The sequence below is a fragment of the Pongo abelii genome, chromosome 1 (genome assembly GCF_028885655.2).
Source record: "Pongo abelii isolate AG06213 chromosome 1, NHGRI_mPonAbe1-v2.0_pri, whole genome shotgun sequence".
NCBI lineage: Eukaryota > Metazoa > Chordata > Mammalia > Primates > Hominidae > Pongo > Pongo abelii.
In genome coordinates this window covers 220,182,798-220,206,242 of record NC_071985.2, presented here as the reverse complement: position 1 = coordinate 220,206,242, position 23,445 = coordinate 220,182,798, and the positions used below count along the sequence as shown (strand labels likewise).

General features: G+C 44.0%; 1 protein-coding gene across 1 annotated transcript; it reads left to right on the top strand.

Moving 5' to 3' along the window:
• Positions 1-9,233: 9,233 nt before the first annotated feature.
• On the top strand, positions 9,234-10,039 carry LOC100437702 (bromodomain and WD repeat-containing protein 1-like). Its single transcript, XM_024239750.2, has 2 exons — positions 9,234-9,525; positions 9,830-10,039. The coding sequence occupies exons 1-2, from the start codon at positions 9,234-9,236 to the stop codon at positions 9,916-9,918; spliced, it is 381 nt and encodes a 126-aa protein (XP_024095518.2). The 3' UTR covers positions 9,919-10,039.
• The last annotated feature ends 13,406 nt before the right edge of the window (positions 10,040-23,445 follow it).

Genomic DNA, 23,445 nt, shown 5'->3' with positions numbered 1-23,445 from the left:
CAAAATTTAGCAGCTTCAAACCGCAGTAAATATGTATTGTCTCAGTTTCTGAGAGTGAGGAATCTGAGAGTGGACGTGTTGGGTGATTAGAGGGAAAGGACTCTTAGGAGGTTGCAGCGAAGAGGTCAGCCAGGGCTACAGTCAGCTCAAAGCTCAGTTGAGGCTGGAAGACTTGATTTTAAGCTCACTCACTTTCCTGTTGGCAGAAGGCCTCCTTCCTTGCCACGTGGGTTTCTCTCTAGGGATGCTCATGATATGGGTTCAGGCTTCCCCAAAGCAGGTGATGAGAGAAGGAGGGGGTGGAGATAGAGAGAGAGAGCCCAGCAGTGACATACTATTATTTTTGCCATATGCTAATGATCACACAGACCACGCCTCATACAGTGTGGCACTATACAAGGGCATGAGTACCAGGAGCCTGGAATTATTGGGCACCGTCTTGGAGGTTGCCTACCACATGGACAGAAAAGTTGGAAAGATAGAGAACACAATGATGGCTTTAAAACTGAAATAGCTTGTAATCCCAGCACTTTGGGAGGCCGAGACGGGCGGATCACAAGGTCAGGAGATCGAGACCATCCTGGCTAACATGGTGAAACCACGTCTCTACTAAAAATACAAAAAATTATCTGGGTGTGGTGGTGGGCGCCTGTAGTCCCAGCTACTTGGGAGGCTGAGGCAGGAGAATGGCATGAACCCGGGAGGCGGAGCTTGCAGTGAACCGAGATCGCACCACTGCACTGCAGGCTGGGTGACAGAGCGAGACTCCATCTAAAAAAAAAAAACTGAAATAGCTGCATTAAAGGAAGTGGCATAAGAAGTGTGGGCACAGGGCTTCTTAGTACTTCATCTCTGAAGTAGAGACACTTAGCCACCTGGCCACAGGTGGGGCTGGAAAACGAAAGCCTCTACTGCAGAAGCACAGCAGCCAGGTTAGGCTTAAGGCGTGGAGCAGTAGAGAACCTCCACTGAGGACCAGACATTCTGCAAAGAGAATGCGCTGAGCTGGACAGGCTCAGCAACATCTCCCAAGGGCCAGACTCAGGTCATGCCACTTCTCTCCCAGGAGGCTGGCAATGCTTCTCTTGAAGCCATGCCCAACATGAGCATATGGTGAGTGAATGGATTTCTCCCTCCACCATCCTTGGCCCAATCCACTCTCTGTTCCACCACGGACTGCTACATCTGATGGATGTTTTATGGACCCCTGTGGGCAAGGACTGTTTCTCCTTGATGTGGGTGTCCCCAGAACCTATCATGGTGTATGACATGTGCCATCTTCCTCCTCCCCCTCTTCCATCATTGGGTGCCTAGCATGTGCTAAGCAGTGTACTAATTCCTCCACAGGAATGATCTCATTTGATCACTATCACCCTCTGTGATGTGGCAGGTACCAATACTATCCCCATTGAACGGATAAGTCAACATTAGAGAAGTTAATGTGCCGATGGCCACAAGTTAGCAGGTGGCAGAGGTGGGATTTGGTACCAGCCAGTCTGACTCCACTGCCAAGCTCTTAAACACCATGCCAGAGAGGCCATTCAGTAAATATTTGTTGAAATAGATTCATTAAAAAATAACCATTCACTTAGGAAAGAAAATCTAAGCAAGTAAAATTGTTGGACCATAGCAAGTTCTAGACAGAAGCTAATCCCCACAGTTCTTTTTCCAGGTCCCAAGAATAAACTTAAAATGGAAAAGAGGAACATCTTGCAAATAAATCATTAGTTTCCAAAAGGCAAAAGCATGAGCAAGGAAACCACTTCATTTTCAGAATAGACCTTCTTCTCATTCCCATATACTTCTGTAGATGCTGCCTTCATGATTAAAAGAAGGGCTGCTGGCCAGGCGCAGTGGCTCACGCCTGTAATCCCAGCACTTTGGGAGGCCAAGGTGGGCAGATCACCTGAGGTCAGGAGTTCGAGACCAGCCTCAACATGGAAAAACCCCATCTCTACTAAAAATACAAAATTAGCTGGGCGTGGTGGTGCACGCCTGTAATCCCAGCTACTCGGGAGGCTGAGGTAGGAGAATCGCTTGAACCTGGGAGGTGGAGGTTGCAGTGAGCTGAGATCGTGCCATTGCACTCCAGCCTGGGCAACAAGAGCGAAACTCCATCTCAAAAAAAATAAAAAATAAAAAATAAATAAAAGAAGGGCTGCTGATGAGACCTTAGCAAGCAGGAGTAGGTGAGAGCCTTACTCCCCTAAATCCCCACCAGAAGTTCAGCATGATGGTCAGTGCTGATGGCTTGTTGGCTCTGAGCACCAGGAAGTGGGGATGGGTTTATACTCCACTTCCCAAGAAACACAATTTCAGAGTTTGTTTATGAGACAAACAAATGAAAGGCCAAGAGCCAGGCTGCTCAGGGCATTACTGCCTCCACTCAACTTGTTGGCTTGTCTGGAAGCAGCAACTTATTTGCTGGTATGCAGTGGTGCCCGGCCTGCTGCTTAGATGCTCCCCACAACCCCACCCACTCATCTAATTATGTCAACTCATGTCACAGTTCCCACACCAGAGCGGACCAACTGCCACATGTGCACCAACCATGAGTAAGGCATAAGGCAAAGTTTCACGGGGACACAAGGTCTCATGTGGAGACATGAGGAGATAAGATTTCATGAAAATACAGGCTGGGCACGGTAGCTCACACCTGTAATCTCAGCACTTTGGGAGGCCGAGGCAGGCAGATCATAAGGTCGGGAGTTCAAGACCAGCCTGGCCAACATGGTGAAACCCCATCTCTACTAAACATACAATAATTAGCCGAGCGTGGTGGCACACGTCTGCAATCCCAGCTACTCGGGAGGCTGAGGCAGGAGAATCATTTGAACCCGGGAGGCAGAGGTTGCAGTGAGCCGAGATCGTGCCATTGCACTCCAGTGTGGGCGACAAGAGCAAGACTCCGTCTCAAGAAAAAAAAAAAAAAAAAAAGATTTCATGAAAATACAAGGTCACATGGGGAGACAAGGTCTTGTGGGGATACATGGGGAGACGAGGTCACATAAAGATACATGGGGAGCCGAGGTCTCATAGGGAGACTTGAGAAGACAAGGTCATATGGGGAGACATGAGGACATAAGGTCATGTTAGAAGACGAGGTGTCATAAGGACACATAAGGGTACAAGGGCACAAGGGGCGAAATGGTGTCTTAGTTCATCTTGTGCTGCTAAAACAGAACACTTAAGACTGGTTAACTTATAAAAAACAGACGGTTATTTTCTCACAGTTCTGGAATCTGGGAAATCCAAGATCACGGTGCAGGTATCTGGCGACAGCTGTCCAGAGGGCGGAATGCAGTGTCCTCACAGGGTGAGGGTGGAAGGGCAAGAGAGAGTGAGAGAGCAAACTCCCCTTGTCAAGCCTTTAAAACTGCATTCATTTATTCACAAGAACAGAGCCCTCATGACCTAAACACCTTCCACCAAGTGCTGTCTTCCAACATCGTTGTATTGGGGATTAAGTTTCCCACAGAAGAATTTGGGGGGACACATTTAAAGCACAGCACATGGGGAGACGAGGTTTCATGAAGAGACATGGGGAGGCAAGGTCTCGGGGGAGACATGAGTAAGGGAGAACTTCCCCTGTAGGGATTGGATTTGGGTTTTTATTTGTCCTCCCTCAAGGAGCTTGCTTCAGTCTTGGGGTGAATCGGGGTGCAGCGCACATGACAAAGGGATGATTAGCAGGAGAGAGGCTGAGAGGCACTGGCCACAATGCTTTCTTTCATCACTCAGAGGAGGGAGGGGGCACTGGGGCTGGACTGCAAAGGGAAGCTTTGACCAAGGACATGGAGCCTGAGGAATTGGGAAGATGCAGACCAGTGTTTCCCAGCCCTCATTCTCATACGACTTTTGCAATAGTTGATGACAACCTGTACTACTGTTTATTTAACAATTTATTTAAATTGAATTTTTTTTTTTTTTTTTGAGGCAGAGTCTCACTCTGGCACCCAGGCTGGAGTGCAGCAGCACGATCTCAGTTCACTGCAGTCTCTGACTCCTGAGCTCAAGCAATCCTCCCACCTTAGCCTTCAGAGTAGCTGGGACCACAGGCACACACCACCACATCCAGTTAATTTTTGTATTTTTTTGTAGAGATGAGGTTTTGCTATGTTGCCCAAGCTGGGCTCAAACTCCTGGGCTCAAACTATCTACCTACCTTGGCCTCCTGAAGTGCTGGGATTACAGGTGTGAGCCAACATGCCTGGCCTATTTATATATGTATATACATATATACATATATAAACATATACATATATGTACGTATACATATACGTCTACGTGTATACGTGTACGTGTATACATCTACGTGTATACGTGTACGTGTATACGTCTACGTGTATACGTGTACGTGTATACGTCTACGTGTATACGTGTACGTGTATACGTCTACGTGTATACGTGTACGTGTATACGTCTACGTGTATACATATATAAATAGGCCAGGCATTAAATTAGTTTATACATATATATATAAATTCCTCTTTAAAGAAAGTTCATATCTCTATAGTAAATGGAAAACCAGTATCACTTGCCATAATACAGTGTAACCATAGGATAAAGATAATGCAAACAAAACAATTGTATTAAATTCTAGCTAGATACTGTTGCTGGTGCAGTCTCTGACCCTTAACAGGTGTTGAAGAGGTGTTTAAGACACAACAACACATAATTCACACAAGAACACATGATTCAGACTTTCTCCTTGATATGATTCAAAGATTAAAAATGAACTGAATTCCTCTTCAAGAAATATGGCATATCAGTTCCTCTGAAGGCGCCTCCTCTGTAATATAACTAGGTCTTAGGAAAATTACAATAAACATAGTTTTACGCACTGCTAGGCTTCTATGAAAATAAAGGTTCTCTAAGGTTGGTGGGGGGATGGGAGGAGAATACTAAATTGACAGTATATTGGGAACAGTCAGCAAATGTAACCAGAGGAGACAGTGTGAGTACCAGCCCTGGAATCCGTACACTAAGCCTTGAGCTCTCTGTGAGATAGAGAAGCTAAATCTGAGACTCTTGCCTTAAGCCCTGATTCTTTCAAGGGAGCTTAAATGTATCCAGTGTGGTAATAGCCTCTGGCTCCTGAGAAAAGCAAACACAAATTCTCTCCGGAATAAAGCATCACCAATATGTGCTCCCAGGATCCCTACAGATTATGTTCAACCAATTAAAAAAACACACACACAATAAAAATTTCACAATAAAAAACATTACCAAACTTGCCAGGAAACAAGCTTCGCTGAGTGAGATCAACAGAATTAACTAAATACAGATTTAGAATCATATGAATTTCTGATGCTGAAACTGTCAGATACAAAATATAAAGTATGAAGTGTTTACAGAAAAAAATATGTAACTAAAAACTGAACAAAAACCAAGAGACTATAAAAATTGACCGGGCAGATTGGAAAGAAACCACATAGAAATTTTAGAATCAAAAACTATAATCATTGAAACTCAATATATTTGTTAAGCATCAAATAAGAGAGAGATGAGTAAACTAAGAGATAGATCTGAAGAAATTATCCAGAAGGCAAAACAGAGACAAGCAGATGGAAAATATGAAAGATAAGTAAATTCCAATGAGAAAGCATTATACACACCACATTAAATTAGTTAATATATGTAAACACTCAGAATAGTGCCTGGCAATTAGTATCAACAAAGCCAAATGTTGGTTCTTTGAGAGAATCAAGTGTTGGTTCTTCTGATGATAACAATTTAAAAACCTCTGGCAAAAGGAATCAAGAGAGAAAAAAAAAGACATTGCCCAAATAAAAAAGATCCGGCATTAGCTGAGACAAAAAGATAAGCATATACTATAAACATTATGGTAATACATTGGAAAATATAGATGAAATAGGCAAGATAATAGAAAATGTCATTTACCAAAACTGACTAAAGAGGAAATAGAAAATTTGAACCATCATATAAACATTGAGGAAATTGAAGGTTGAATTAATAGTTAAAATTTGACTGAAAGTGCATATACCAATCCCAGGGATATTCACAAGGGAATTTTTACAAACTTTCAAAGAACAGATTATTAGAGGAAACATTCCCCAATTTATTCTATAAGGTGAATAAAACTTTGATATTAACGCCAAGCAAGAATAATGCTAAAAAGGAAAATTGGCCGGGTGCAGCAGGTCACATCTGTAATCCCAACACTTTGGGAAGCAGAGGTGGGAGTATCACTTGAAGCCAGGTGTTCCAGACCACCTTGGGCAACATAGTGAGACCTTCCTCTCTAGGGAAAAAAAAAAAGTTTCTGAGCATGGTAGCACACTCTTATAGTCCTAGCCTGGGAAGTTGAGTTTGCAGGGAGCTGAGACTGTGCCACTGTACTCCAGCCTGGGTGACAAAGCAAGACCCTGCCTCCAAAAAAAAAAAAAAAAAAAAAAAAAGGAGTTTAGCAAAGCAGCTGCAAATAAGAACTAACGCAGGCAGATCACGAGGTCAGGAGTTCAAGACCAGCCTGGCCAACATAGTGAAACCCTGTCTCTACTAAAAATACAAAACAAAATAGCTGGGTGTAGTGGCATGTGCCTGTAATCTCAGCTACTCGGGAGACTGAGGCAGGAGAATTGCTTAAACTCAAGAGACAGAGGTTGCAGTAAGCTGAGATCATGCCATTGCACTCCAGCCTGGGTGACAGAGCAAGGCTGTGTCTTGGGGAAAAAAAAAATCAATATACAAACATCAATTGTACTTTTATACACAGGCAACAAATGGAAATATTATTTTTGCCTAATCCCACATCAAGACTTATGATGAAGTTATGGTAAGTAAAACAGTATGATATTGATGCAGTTACAGACATAATAATCAATGCAGCTGGGAGCGGTGGCTCATGCCTGTAATCCCAGCACTTTGGGAGGCCGAGGCAGGCAGATCACTACGTCAGGAGATGGAGACCATCCTGGCTAACACAGTGAAACCCCGTCTCTACTAAAAATACAAAAAAAAAAAATTATCCGGGCCTGGTGGCAGGCCCACATGTAGTCCCAGCTACTCAGGAGGCTGAGGCAGGAGAAAGGCATGAACCCGGGAGGCGGAGCATGCAGTGAGCCAAAATAGCGCCACTGCACTCCAGCCTGCGCAACAGAGTGAGACGCCGTCTCAAAAAAGAATAATTATAATCAATGCAACAGACTAGACCCCCAATTATTTGCAAACCTTATACATGAAGGGGAGCTATCAGTTCCATGAGTAAAAGATGTACTATGAAACTAATCTTGAGATAAATGGTTAGCCACCTGGGGTGGGGATGGGGGTGATTGAACCCTTACCTCACACCACATACAAAATCAATTTCGAGTGGATTAACAACTTAAAGTAGGACATAAAATTTTAAAACTTCAGAATAAAATATGAAAGAATATTTTTGTGACCTAGAGATAAGGTAAGAGTTTTTTACACGACTTAAAAGAAAAACTTGGCACATTGAGCTACATTAAAATTAACAATTTCCGTTCATCAAAAGATACCATAAAGAAACTGAAAAACAAGTCATAAATTGGGGGTATATTTGCATACACATAACCACGAATAAGTGGCAGTATATAAAGGATATAGACATGTATTAATTTTGACAAATCAATAATAAAAAGACAGTCTAGGAACAAAATGGACAAAAGATATGAGACCTTTCAAAGAGAAAATGCATATGGTGGATAAACATATGGAACAATAACCAATCTCACTAGTAGTTGTACTAATTTGCATTTAGCACCCAAATGAACTGTACTATTTTACACCCTCTAGGTCTGCATAGTGCAGGAATTAAGAGCACAGACTTTGGAACCAAATCCTGGCTCCTCCATGGCCTTGGGAAGGTAGCAACATCTCCATACATGCCTCAGTTTTCTCTATGGAAAAAGGAATATTAACCCAGTAAAATCCGATTGGAAGTTGGCTACCATTATTCCCCTGTTCCTGTTTCCATTCTGTCAACTTCAAATAGTGCTACCTAGTATCTTAAACAATTGGATTTTTTGTACTTCATTTATAGGATTATGGCAGGATTTGGCTGTGGTAACTAATTCGTAAGTATTGTAGGAAAATTAATATATATGAAACTATGTCACAGTCATTCTCTACCCCAGTGGGCTTCACATTTTTGTTTTGCTTACATATATTTAAAAATAATCTTGAAAAATTAGGTACCTTCTCTGCACACTTTAAAACTTAGATTTAAAATTCCTTAGCACGGCCAGGCACGGTGGCTCATGCCTGTAATCCCAGCTCTGTGGGAGGCCAAGGCAGGCGAATCACAAGGTCAGGAGTTCGAGACCAGCCCAGCCAATATGGTGAAACACTGTCTCTACTAAAACTACAAAAAAATTATCCGGGTGTGGTGGCAGGCACCTGTAGACCCAGCTACTTGGGAGGTTGAGGCAGGAGAATAGCTTGAACCCAGGAGGCAGAGGTTGTAGTGAGCCGAGATGGCACCATTGCACTCCAGCCTAGGCGAGAGAGCAAGACTCTCTCTCAAAAAAACAAACAAACAAACAAAAAATTCCTCAGCACAAGTTCAAATAGTTGCACAAGATACAACTTTACACCCAGCATAGTGTAGATGTTGACCTTTTAAAATAAATGATTACATTACTCTTTTAAATGTATCCAACAGAATCTGAAAATCTGTAATTAATGCCCTTCCATATTCATTTTAAAAATCATATATGATGAAAAAAATCTTTTTTTTTTTTTTTTTTTTTGGAGACGAAGTCTAACTCTGTCGCCCAGGCTGGAGTGTAGTGGCTCGATCTTGGCTCACTGCAACCTCCACCTCCCGTGTTCAAGCTATTCTTCTGCCTCAGCCTCCTGAGTAGCTGGGATTACAGGCGTGCGCCACCATGCCTGGCTAATTTTTTGTATTTTTAGTACAGACAGGGTTTCACCACGTTGACCAGGCTGGTCTGGAACTCCTGACCTCGTGATCTGCTCGCCTCAGCCTCCCAGTGTTGGGATTACAGGCGTGAGCCACCGCACCTCCCTGAAAAAAATCTTATGTTGATGGCACTATCACGTGTCTCTGCAACAAAAATATATCTAAAAATGGAAATGGATGGCAGTGGTGGCGCATGCCTGAGGAGGGGAACGCCAGACCAGTCAGGCCTCGGTGGGGCCTACATGCTTGGCTGGATCACTGGCTCCCGCCTCCCGCCTAGTGCCCGGCCATGGCAGAGCCCTTGTCCGCTCAGTGCCCGGCCATGGCAGAGCCCTTGTCCGCTCAGTGCCCAGTGCCTCTCGCGGAGTCAGAGCTGTACTTCCTCATCGCCAGGTACCTATCTGCAGGCTCGTGTCGGAAAGCGGCCCAGGTACTGGTGCAGGACCTGGAGCAGTGCCAGTTGTTGCCAAAGAGGTTGGACTGGGAGGGCAATGAGCACAGCAGGAGCTACCAGGAATTGGTCTTGTCCAGTAAGCATGTGGCTCCTGATCACCTATTGCAAATCTGCCAGCGCATAGGTCCTATACTGGATAAAGAAATTCCAGCTGGGCGCGGTGGCTCAGGCCTGTAATCCCAGCGCTTTGGGAGGCCAAGGCGGGTGGATCACCTGAGGTCGGGAGTTCGAGACCAGCCTGACCAACATGGCGAAACCGCGTCTCTACTAAAAATACAAAAAAAATAGCCAGGCGTGGTGGCACTTGCCTGCAATCCCAGCTACTCGGGAAGCTGAGACAGGAGAATCACTTGAACCCAGGAGGCAGAGGTTGTGGTGAGCCGAGATCACACCATTGCGCTCCAGCCTGAGCAACAAGAGTGAAACAACGTCTCAAAAAAAAAAGAAAAAGAAACAAAAAAAAGAAATTCCACCCAGTATTTCAAGAGTCGCTTCTTTGTTTGGTGCAGGAAGGCAGTCTTTGCTACTTACAGCAAAAGGTAACTTAATTTGAAGAAGTGTTCTGCTTTGTATTAATAGCTTAATAATGATTATAATTGTGAAGTAATGTAAGCATTGTGAAAGAAAGGTGATAATGTAACTGTAAATCATGCTGTGAACTACAAAATTCTCTGCATTTAGCATAGAACATTGAATTTTATTACATAAGTGTTTAATGGGCGCTTCTGTAGTAAAAAGTTGATAAAGATATAGATGTTAAGCTAAAAAGCTTGAATTTATTCTGAGATGTGTTTGAGGTTTTATCAATGTGAGTTCTCAATTTTCCATTTTGTAGCTCACTCATAACTTCATTGAATGTAATTGTATGTGTGTAGAAAACTCTTTAAATGCTGGAAGTATTTCATTTGATATTTAGATTCTGAAAGCCCTTTGTTATAAAGGGAACTTTGTTATAAAGGGAAATTTTGCAAAGTTATGTGCTAGCAAAATGTTTGAAATTGCTATTCTTTTTCTGTTAGCTTGGTATATATGATTTAGACTAAGTATATGTATGTGATATAATCTATGCATACATGTGGCTAAACTGCTAATGGGCAAAGATTGTTGGCTCTTCTGATGCTGAGCATACATGAAGTTCACCCCATGATTATTTTTTATTACAAGCCATTGCTGATGTGATGCCACCTCTTAGATGCACCGCCAATATAAAGCTTTACTGAAAAAGAACAGCCCTCCCTCTCAGTTCCATGCCAGACTGGTTCGTTAGCTTTAGTTGTTTCTTAGTGCTCTAGCCATACCGCCCTGAGGCACTAATCAGGACACTGTTTATGTTCTTCCTCTTCGGTGTCCCTATTCACTTTGTAATTATTCTATTTTAGCTGGTTCTATGGTAGTAGTAATTTGGTAGCCTGTTTTCTATACTCGTGTCAAGCTCCACGTCATTGTTTTATGATGAACAGTGATTTAGAGCTGGCAGACCTTAGAAGCGACTTCAGCAAGCTGCCCTAGGGTAGGGGCCATATTCTCTGTTTGTTTTGTACTAGTGCCACAAAAGGATGCCTTGTAACTGCTCTTTGGTCAGGATCGTGGCAATGAATCCATTCATGTAAAATACAATATGGCTGTTAGTTTGGGGAACCCGAGGCTCAGTAGAGGTTTAGTATGACGTCTTCCCTCTCCTCTCTGAGTTGTGAAGAAACTAATTTCTGGCACATTGTGACTCCTTCAAACCTCTGTTCTGCTGTTATCTCCTATAGAGGAGAGCAGACTTTTTTTTATTTTAAGTGCATTGCTGGTAGGTCCAGCAGGGATGGACTTTGAATTAGTGTTCAGACTCACAGATCCTACATATGTGCTGTCCAGTAGAGGATTTTCTGTGACCCTGAAATGAAGGGAAAGCTATATAATTTATCAGTACTTCCTAAAGAGAGAGACTAAAGTCATGGCAGTATCGGCCAAATTAATTTTAAAACTGAAGAATCCATGAATTTTCATAGAAATCAAAGAAATTAAATTTTTCCTTATAAAAGCTTCCATTTTTGAGAAGTTGGATCAGTTGTTAAGACCTTTTATTTTTAACATTGTATGGTATAATTCTGCATTGAAAAATAAACACTTATAGCCGGGCGCGGTGGTTCACACCTGTAATCCCAGCACTTTGAGAGGCCGAGGTGGGCAGATCACCTGAGGTTGGGAGTTCGAGAACAGCCTGGCCAACAAGGAGAAAGCCCGTCTCTACTAAAAATACAAAATTAGCCGGGTGTGGTGGTGCATGCCTCTAATCCCAGGTACTCGGGAGACTGAGGCAGGAGAATCACTTGAACCTGGGAGGCGGAGGTTGTGGTAAGCTGAGATTGTACCATTGCACTCCAGCCTGGGCAACAAGAGCGAAACTCCATCTCAAAAAAAATAAAAATAAAAATAAACACTTACTTGGCATGAAATGGAACCCGGAGTCAAAAGATCTGGTTTTATGGTCCATCTTTACCAATCATTTGCTGTGGATCTCCCTAATGGTCCTGGAACCTTTGAGCCTCAGTTACCTCACTTGTAAATTGGCAAAAATCCCTACCTCACAGAGTTGTTGTGAGGATCCAATGAGATAATGTATGTTGAAAGCACTTTGTGAATCGTAAAGTGCTACACAAATGTTAGTTGTTCTTACTGCCATATCTGAGATGTCTTAATTTTTTTTTCCTTCAGAAATAGTCTAATAAACCTCCAGGCCTTTTCTGTTAAAGTATATTAGTTGGTAAAATGTTGAATAAACCATTCGTTACAATATTAAAAAATGGAAATGAACAGTTTTTAATTGTCTAAGTTAAATTTTTTCTGGATTGAACTATTGTAATTTTTTTTTTTTTTTTTTTTTTTGAGATGGAGTTTCGCTCTTGTTGCCCAGCCTGGAGTACAGTGGTGCAATCTCAGCTCACTGCAACCTCCACCTCCTGGGTTCAAGTGATTCTCCTGCCTTAGCCTCCCAAGTAGATGGGATTACAGGCATGCGCCACCACTCCTGGCTAATTTTGTATTTTTAGTAGAGATGGGGTTTCTCCATGTTGGTCAGGCTGGTCTTGAACTCCTGACCTCAGGTGATCCGCCCCCCCTTGGCCTCCCAAAGTGCTGGGATTATAGGCATGAGCCACTGCACCTGGCCAAACTATTATAATTATTATACAATTGATACACACTGATACAAATATTACCAATTTTAATAAATAACTAAAATATACTCCTAATATTTTATGCTAATAATAAATAATAAAGAAAAAATAATAAAAGTAGTATCTTATTGGAAATGTAGCATTTAATGAGATGAGTATCTCCCCCAATTAACTCATATATCCATGGATGTCTATTACTCATTGCTATAATAAGATAGGAGTCGATATTAATTTATTCCAATTTTAAAATTTGTATAACTGTAAGTTTGAGGAACTATGTTCACATAAATACAAACATTGGAATAAAAGGAATGTTGTTATCTCACTTCTTTGAACTCATGAATTCATCAAAGATAAATTATTTATTAAAGATTAGATGGTGATCAATCGTTAAATGACAAGTTAGTGATGGCAAACGGATTAAATTTTGTTGGAGAAAAAAAGAATTGCGAACATTTTGGTTTGCAAAAAGACATATCTCTGAGTCGTTTGAGTCATTTTCAGTTTCTGGAAAGCAAACCAAAAGGCCCAGTGGTCCCCTTTTATCCTCAGGGAATACATTTTGAGATTCTCCAGTAGATGTCTGAAACCTTGAATGAACCTCTATACAGCCAGCTCCCCTTAGCTATGGGTTCTGCACCCGTGGATTCAACCAACTGAAGACTGACACTATTTGGCCTGGGCACGGTGGCTCACTCCTGTAATCACAGCACTTTGTGGGGACCAGAAGAGCGGATCCCTTGAGCTGAGGAGTTTGAGACCTGCCTGGGCAACATGGCGAGACCTTGTCTCTACTAAAAATACAAAAAAAAAAATAGCTGAGTGTGGTAGTGTGCACCTGTGGTCCCATCAGGAGGCTGAGGTGGGAGAATCACTTGAGCCCTCGGGGCGGAGGCTGCAGTGAGCCGAGATCGCGCCACTGCACTCCAGTCTGGGTGACAGAGCAAGACTGTCTCAAAGAAAAAAAAATTTTTGAAAAATAATTGTATCTGTACTGAACATGTACAGACTTTTTTCTTGTCATTATTCCTTAAGCAATATGGTATAACAACTATTTACATAGCATTTACATTGGATGAGGTATTATAAGTAATCTAAAGATGATTTAAAGCACATGGGAGAATGTGCATAGGTTATATGCAAATACTACACCATTTTATACCAGGGACTTGAGGATCCAAGGATTTTTGTATCCCTGGGGGTCCTGGAAGCAATCTCCCATGGATACCGAGGAATAACTTATCTATACATACATACATATGATAGCTTATCATATGTATAGCTTATATCATATGATAGCTTATCCTATACATACATACATATGATAAAGTTTAATTTATAAATTAGGTGCAGTAAGAGATTGTTAGATATGCGTTCTAAATTCCTTTTCAAAAAATTAGTATGTCAGTATGTTCAATTCTTTGCCTTCTACTTTTAAACTTAACTTCCTCCTGAAGCAACCTTTTTCAATTACCTGCTCCACCCTGACTCATTCCGATCACCTGCTCCACCCTAACTCATTCCAATTACCTGCTACCTGCTCTGCCCTGATTCCCGCCAAAGCACTCATCCCATCATGCTCTTTAAATTAGCCAATCGGAATTAGTTTAGCCTGTGCAGTCTAACCTTAGCCAATAGCGGAACGATACAGCAGCAGGGGCATCAAGAATATGAACCCCTTCCCCTCCCTTGTCCAAGTGTGCGCTCACCATGGTTCCATCTGTAAAGGCGCACCCTTGTATAGAGAAGTAATTTGACTTGCTGAGAATTAAAAAGAAAGTTTTATATTCAAGTGCTATTTCTTTTGCAGCACTGAAACTTTATATATAACAATTTGGGGTCTCACCTGGGATTACATTCCTCTCCCGGGACGGTCTCTGGTTCTCTCTCATGAGGAGGTGCACCCCGCCCTATTGTGGCGGCCTCAAGGGTGAGAAATCAAGACCCACCCAGTGCGAGGAATAACCTGAGCTCTCAGCAACGTGGGAAAAAAAAAAAAAACTGGCCAGCAACCTAGCTTAAAGGATCCTCACATACTGCAGCCACAACTCTGTGCACAGATCAAGAAAGGAGAAGCCACAAGAGCTGGTAAAGTATTTCCTTGGTGGTCAAATTCTGGAGAGCTAAATGTGTGTGTGCATGAATGATCACAAACGACCCTTCTTGCGGTACGGTTCATGTGGATGGTGACAAGTCCTACTGATGGACGGAGTGAGTGGATCCTCCCTGTGGTTCCATAGCTACCTCATATGGCTTAGCGCAGATCCTGCCATGGGCACGCCAACACTAAGAAGGTCCTGATTCTACCTTGAGGGAATGACCAGAGAGGATAGCACGAGTAGCAAGTGTGCAAAGGACCTTCAGAGGGGGAAAGGGGAGAAACAGGTCAACCTTCCAGGACAGGCAAGACACCCCTGGTTTGAGGGTCTGAGCCTTCCAGGACAGGTAAGACATCCCTGGTTTGAGAGGTTGAGCCTTTCAGGGCAAGCAAGGCAAGACGCCCCCTGGTTTGAGGGGTTGAGCCTTCCAGGACAGGCAAGACACCCCCTGGTTTGAGGGGTTGAGCTGCCAGGCCTCTGAGCCCAAGCTAAGCCATCATATTCCCTGTGACCTGCACGTATACATCCAGATGGCCTGAAGCAACAGAAGATCCACAAAATAAGTGAAACTAGCCTTAACTGATGACATTCCACCATTGTGATTTGTTCCCGCCCCACCCTAACTGTTACAATATATTATTCTCTCCCGCCCTTAAGAAGGTACTTTGTAATATTCTCCCCCCTCCTAAGAAGGTACTTGGTAATATTTCCCCCCTCTCTTAAGAAGGTACTATGTAATATTTCCCCCCTCCTCTTAATGTACTTTGTAACATTCTCCCCACCCTTGAGAATGAACTTTATATGCCTATCCCAAACCTATAAGAACTAATGATAATCCCACCACCCTTTGCTGACTCCTTTTCTGGACTCAGCCCGCCTGCACCCAGGTGAAATAAACAGTCTTGTTGCTCACACAAAGCCTGTTTGGTGGTCTCTTCGCACAGATGCATGTGACATTTGGTGCCGAAGACCTGGGACAGGAGGACTCCTTTAGGAGTCCAGTCCCCTGTCCTCGCCCTCACTCTATGAGGAGAGCCACCTACCACCTTGGGTCCTCAGACCAACCAGCCCAAGGAACATCTCACCAATTTCAAACCTGGTAGGGGGTCTTTTCACTCTTTTCTCCAGCCTCTCTCTCTACCCTTCAATCTCCCTCTTCCACTACACTTCAATCTCCCTGTCTTTCCAATTCCAGTTCTTTTTCCTCTCTAGTAGAGACAAAGGAGACACATTTTATCCATGGACCCAAAACTCCGGCGCTGGTCACGGAATCGGGAAGACAGGCTTTCCTTGGTGTTTAATCACTGCAGGGACATCTGCCTGATTATTCACCCACATTTCATTGGTGTCTGATCACCACGGGGACACCTGCCTTGGTCATTCACCCACATTCGCTTGGTAGCAAGTCAATTGTGGGGATGCCTGCTTTGGCTGCTCACCCACATTGCATCCCAGGGCTGTTCACCACCCCCTTCTCCGTGTCTCTACCTTTCTCCTTAAACTTACCTCCCTCACTATGGGCAACCTTCCGTCCTCCATTCCCCATCTTCTCCTTTAGCCTGTGTTCTTAAAAACCTAAAACCCCTGCAACTCACACCTGACCTAAAAACCTAAACGCCTTATTTTCTTCTGCAATACCGCTTGGCCCTAATACAAACTCAACAATAGTTCCAAGTGGCAGAGAACAGCACTCTCGATTTGTCTATCCTACAAGACCTAGATAATTTTTGTCAAAAAATGGGCAAATGGTCTGAGGTGCCTTACGTCCAGGCATTTTTCACACTTCGTTCCCTCCCTAGTCTCTGTTCCCAATGCGACTTGTCCCAAATCCTCCTCCTTTCCCTCCTGCCTGTCCCTTCAGTCCCAACTGAAAGCGTCACTGAGTCTTTTGAATCTTCCTTTTCTACTGACCCATCTGACTTCTCAACTCCTCCCCAGACTGCTCCTCCTCAGGTCACTCCCTGCCAGGCTAATCAGGCTCCAACTCTTCTTCAGCCTCTGCTCCCCCACCCTATAACCCTTCTATTACCTCCCCTTCTCACACCTCATCTGGCTTACAGTTTTGTTCTGCGACTAGCTCTCCCCAACCTGCCCAACAATTTCCTCTTAGAGAGGTGGCTGGAGCTGAAGGCATAGTCAGGGTACATGTGCCTTTTTGTCTATCAGACCTTTCCCAAATCAGCCAGCATTTAGGCTCTTTCTCATCAGACCCCATTAAATATATACAGGAATTCCAATATCTAACTCTCTCCTACAGTTTAACCTGGAGTGACTTAAATGTCATCCTAACTTCTACCCTCTCCCCAGATGAACGGGAAAGTTTTTTCTCTAGCCCAGTCTCATGCAATAACCACCAGCTTCATGAACCAGGCCTCCAGGAAGGCATTAGAGCAGTTCCCCAAGAGGACCCCCAATGGAACTATCAGGCAGATTCCCCAGGTATAGCTAGGCGAGATTACATGGTTTCCTGCCTAGTCGAAGGGCTTAAAAAGGCAGCATACAAAGCTGTTAATTATGACAAGCTAAAGGAAACTACCCAAGGTAAAGATGAAAACCCAGCCCAGTTCATGGCCTGCTTAGCAGTTAGACACTTTACCACCCTAGACCCAGAGGGGCCAGAAGTCTGTCTTATTCTCAATATGCATTTTATTACCCAATCCCCTCCTGACATTAGAAAAAGCTCTGAAAATTAGATTCTGGCCCTCAAACCCCACAACAGGACTTAATTAACCTCGCCTTCAAGGTGTACAATAATAGAGAAGAGGCAATGTATTTCTGAGTTGCAATTACTTGCCACTGTGAGAGAAACCCCAGCCACATCTCCAGCACACAAGAACTTCAAAACGTCTGAACCGCAGCAGCTAGTTGTTCCTCCAGGACCGCCTCCCCCAGGATCTTGCTTCAAGTGCCAGATATCTAGCCACTGGGCCAAGGAATGCCCACTGCCTTGGATTCCTCCTAAGCCATGTCCCATCTGTGCTGGACCCCATTGGAAATTGGACTGTCCAACTCGCCCGGCAGCCACTCCCAGAGCCCCTGGAACTCTGGCCCAAGGATCTCTGACTGACTCCTTCCCAGATCTTTTCAGCTTAGTGGCTGAAGACTGACACTGCCTGATCACCTCGGAAGCCTACAGGAGAATCACAGATGCTTTGGGTAACTCTTACAGTGGAGGGTAAGTCTATCCCCTTCTTAATACAGAGGCCACCCACTCCACATTACCTTCTTTTCAAGGGCCTGTTTCCCATGCCCCCATAACGGTTGTGGTTACTGACAGCCAAGCTTCTAAACCTCTTAAAACTCCCCAACTCTGGTGCCAACTTGGACAGTATTCTCTTATACACCCCCTTTTAGTTATCCCCACCTGTCCAGTTCCCTTATTAGGCTGAGACATTTTAATCAGATTATCTGCTTCCCTGGTTATTCCTGGAAAACAGCCATATCTCATTGCCACCCTTCTTCCCAACCCAAAGCCTCCTTCACATCTTCCTCTTGTATCCCCCCACCTTAACCCACAGGTATGGGACACCTCTACTCCCTGCCTGGCAACCGATCACACACCCCTTACCATCCCATTAAACCTAATCACCCTTACCCCGCTCAACGCCAATATTCCATCCCACAGCATGATCTAAAAGGAGTAAAGCCTGTTACAGCATGGCCTTTTAAAGCCTATAAACTCTCCTTACAATTCTCCCATTTTACCTATCTGAAAACCAGACAAGTCTTACAAGTTAGTTCAGGATCTGCGCTTTATCAACCAAATTGTCTTGCCTATCCACCCTGTGGTGCCCAACCCATATACTCTCCTATCCTCAATACCTCCCTCCACAACCCATTATTCTATTCTAGATAAACCTAGCTGACCCCGTAAATCCTAAATCCTTTCCCCACTCCCCTTTCCATTCCTTAAAAAGCAGCCCTAAAAGCTGCTCCCACACTACCTCCCCCTAACTCATCCCAACTTTTTCATTACACATAGCCAAAGTGCAGGGCTGTGTGATTGGAATTCTTACACAAGAGCCAGGAACACACCCTGTAGTCTTTCTGTCCAAACAACTTGACCTTACTCTTTTAGCCTAGCCCTCATGTCTGCGTGTGGCAGCTGCCACTGCTTTAATACTTTTAGAGGCCCTCAAAATCACAAACTAAGCTCAACTCCCTCTCTACAGTTCTCATAACTTCCAAAATCTATTTTCTTTCTCACACCTGATGCATATACTTCCTGCCCTCTGGCTCCTTCAGCTATACTCACTCTTTGTTGTGCCTCCCACAGTTACCATTGTTCCTGGCCCCAGACTTCAATCAGGCTTTCCACATTATTCCTGATACCCCACACCTGACCTCCATGACTGTATCTCTCTGATCCAACTGACATTCACTCCATTTCCCCATATTTCCTTCTTTCCTGCTCCTTACCCTGATCACACTTGGTTTATTGATGGCAGTTCCACCAGGCGTAATCGCCACTCACCAGCAAAGGCAGGCTATGCTATATAGTATTTTCCACATCTATCCTTGAGGCTACTGTTCTGCCGCCTCCACTACCTCTCAGCAAGCTGAACTCACTGGCTTGACTCGGGCCCTCACTCTTGCAAGGGGACTACACATCAATATTTATACTGACTCTAAATATGCCTTCCATATCCTACACCACCATGCTGTTCCCACAAAAGGCAAATGGTTCTTAGACCAAGGAAAATATCTCCTTCCAGCCTCACAGGCCAATTCTATTCTGTCGTCATTTCATAACCTCTTCCATGTAGGTTACAAGCCGCTAGCCCGCCTCTTAGAACCTCTCATTTCCTATCCATTGTGGAAATCTATCCTCAAGGAAATCACTTCTCAATGTTCCATCTGCTATTCTATGACTCCTCAGGGATTGTTCAGGCCCCCTCCCTTCCCTACACATCAAGCTCAGGGATTTGCCCCTGCCCAGAACTGGCAAATTGACTTTACTCGCATGCCCCGAGTCAGGAAACTAAAATACCTCTTTGTCTGGGTAGACACTTTCACTGGATGGGTAGAGGCCTTTCCCACAGGGTCTGAGAGGGCCACCGCGGTCATTTCTTCCCTTCTGTCAGACATAATTCCTCGGTTTGGCCTTCCCACCTCTATACAGTCCAATAACAGACCGGCCTTTACTAGTCAAATCACCCAAGCAGTTTCTCAGGCTCTTGGTATTCAGTGGAAGCTTCATAGACCTTACCATCCTCAATCTTCAGGAAAGATAGAATGGACTAATGGTCTTTTAAAGACATACCTCACCAAGCTTAGCCTCCAACTTAAAAAGGGCTGGACAGTACTTTTACCTCTTGCCCTTCTCAGAATTAGAGCCTGTCCTTGAGATGCTACAGAGTACAGTCCATTTGAACTTTTATATGGATGCACTTTCTTGCTCGGCCCCAGTCTCATGCCAGACACCAGCCCTCTAGGTGATTATCTTCCAGTCCTCCAGCAAGCTAGACAGGAAATTCGCCAGGCTGCTCATCTTCTCTTGCCTACTTCAGATTCCCAGCCACATGAAGACACCCTAGCTGGATGATCAGTTCTTGTTCAGAATCTGACCCCTCAAACTCTACAAACTCCATGGACCAGACCCCACTTAGTCATCTATAGTACCCCAACTGCCATCCGCCTGCAGGATCCTCCCTACTGGGTTCACCATTCCAGAATAAAGCTATGTCCATCACACAGCCAGCCTAATCTTTCCTCTTCCTCCTGGAAGTTGCAGCTACTCTCCCCTACTTCCCTTAAACTCATTCGCATTTCTGAAGAACAGCAATAAATCTTATGAGCCTAATACATCCCTTCATTCTGTTAGGTCTGTTCATCCTTACCCTACTTTCTGCAACAGGGCTTTATGCAGTCACCCCCACTACTTGGACTGTGCCCCAAAAACTTGTCATCCCTACTATGTTCTGTCTAGTCATATTCCTATTCACCATTCTCAACTACTCACAAATGCCCTGCTCTTGTTTACACTGCTGGTTTACACTGTTTCTCCAAGCCATCACAGCTGATATCTCCTGGTGCTATCGCCAAACTGCCACTCTTAACTCCCTCTTAGAGTGGATAGATGATCTTTGCTGGCAGGGCACCCTCCAATACTTTCACCCTGATAAAGTCCTATTCTTTAGTTTTATACTCACTCTTATTCTCATTCCCGTTCTTATGCTACCCTCTACCTCTCCCCAGCTATCTCCACCACACTATCATTCTCACTCACTCTCTCCTAGCCATTTCTAGTCCTTCTTTAACAAACAATTGCTGGTTTTGCATTTCTCTTTCCTCCAAAATCGCCAAGGCCCCAACTTACTGCTTAAAAAAAAAAAAAGGGAAATTCTGTATATTTTTCAATGAAGAGTGTTTTTTTTCATCTAAATCAATCTGGCCTGGTATATGACAACATAAAAAAACTCAAGGATAGAGCTCAAAAACTCACCAGCCAAGCAAATAATTATGCTGAACCCCCTTGGACACTCTCTAATTGGATGTGCTGGGTCCTCCCAATTCTTAGTCCTTTAATACCTATTTTTCTCCTTCTTTTATTCAAACTTGTGTCTTTTGTTTAGCTTCTCAATTCATACAAAATCGCATCCAGGCCATCCCCAATCATTCTATATGACAAATGCTCCTTCTATCAACCCCACAATATCACCCCTTACCCCAAAATCTTTCTTCAGTTTAATCTCTCCCACTCTAGGTTCCCATGCCACCCCTAATCTTGCTTGAAGCAGCCCTGAGAAACATCGCCCATTATCTTTCCATACCACCCCAAAAAATTTTTGCCACCCCAACACTTCATCATTTTATTTTGTTTTTCTTAATATAAGAAGACAGGAATGTCAGGCCTCTGAGCCCAAGCTAAGCCATCATATCCCCTGTGACCTGCACGTATATATCCAGATGGCCTGAAGCAACTGAAGATCCACAAAGTAAGTGAAAATAGCTTTAACTGATGACATTCCACTGTTGTGATTTGTTCCCACCCCACCCTAACTGATACAATATGTTCTTCCCTGCCCTTAAGAAGGTACTTTGTAATATTCTCCCCCACCTTGAGAACGTACTATGTACGCCTATCCCAAACCTATAAGAACTAATGATAATCCCACCATCCTTTGCTGACTCCTTTTTCGGACTCAGCCTGCCTGCACCCAGGTGAAATAAACAGCTCACACAAAGCCTGTTTGGTGATCTCTTCACATGGACGCGTGTGGCAGAGCCTTCCAGGACAGGCAAGACACGCCCTGGTTTGAGGGGTTGAGCCTTCCAGGACAGGCAAGGCAAGACACCCCCTGGTTTGAGGGGTTGAGTCTTCCGGAACAGGCAAAGAGAGACAGCCCTGGTTTGAGGGGTTGAGCCTTCTGCTAATTTCAAGGGTTAAACCTGATACAACCTCCCCCACCTTTCCTTCTCAGGGGAAGAGACAGTAGCTCCACTCCCACAGGTCCCTACCCTAGGGGAAGAGAGACACAGAGAGGAGAGAGGGAAAGAGGCAGAGAGAGACAAGGGAAAAGAGAGTAGCTCCACTCCCGCAAGTCCCTACCATAGGAGAAGAGAAAGAGACACAGGAAAGAGGGAAAAGAGAGGCAGAGAGAGAGGAGAAAGAGAGGCAGGGAAAGAGAGGCAGAGAGAGAGAGAGGGGAAACTGAGGCAGAGAGAGAGGAAAGAGGCAGATGGGGAAAGAGGCAGAGAGACAAAGAGGGAGTCAGAGCAAGAGAAAGAGAAAGTCAAAGAGAGAAAGAGAAAAACAGAAGTAGTAAAGAAAAAGTGTGCCCTATTCCTTTAAAAGCCAGGGTAAATTTAAAACCTATAGTTGATGATTGAAGGTCTTCTCCTTGACCCTATAACATTCCAATACCACCTCATTGTCAGTGTAAATAAGGGCGTAGCCTGAAAGCACTGAGGTCATTGACAATGCATAGCCTTCCTATCAAAAATCCTTAACCCAAAGTGGCTGGGTACAGTGGCTCATGCCTGTAATCCCAGCATTTTGGGAGGCTGAGGCGGGCAGATCACGAGATCAGGAGATCAAGACCATCCTAGGTAACACGCTGAAACCCCGTCTTTACTAAAAATACAAAAAAAAAATAGCCAGGCATGGCGGCGTAGGCCTGCAGTCCCAGCTACTCGGGAGGCTGAGGCAGGAGAATGGTGTGAATCTGGGAGGCAGAGGTTGCAGCGAGCTGAGATTGCGCCACTGCACTCCAGCCGGGGCAACAGAGCGAGACTCTGTCTCAAAAAAATCCTTAACCCAGTAAATCACGGATGGTCCAAATGCATTCAATCTGTAGCGGCAACTGCTTTGTTAACAGACTAAAGTAGAAAAATAACTTTTAGAGGAAACCTCATTGTGAGCACCTCACCAGTTCAGAACTATCCTAAGTCAAAAAGCAAAAAGGTAGCTTACTAACTCAAAAATCTTAAAGCATAGGGCTATTCTGTTAGAAAAAGATGATTTATCATTAACCACTGAAAATTCCCTTAACCCAGCAGGTTTCCTAACAGGGGATTTAAATCTTAATTACCATACAAAGGTCCGACCAGACCAAGGAGGAACACCCTTCAGGGCAGGAAGATAGATGGTTCCTCCTCGGTGATTGAGGGGGAAAAAAACCCATAATGGGTATACAGTAATTGATAGGGAAACTCTTGTAGAGGCTGAGTTAGGAAAATTGCCTAATAACTGGTCTGCTCAAACGTGGGAGCTGTTTGCGTTCAGCCAAGCCTTAAAGTACTTACAGAACCACGAAAGAACCATCTATACCAATTCTAAGTTAATTTAGACTAAACAAGGTCTTATTAACAGCA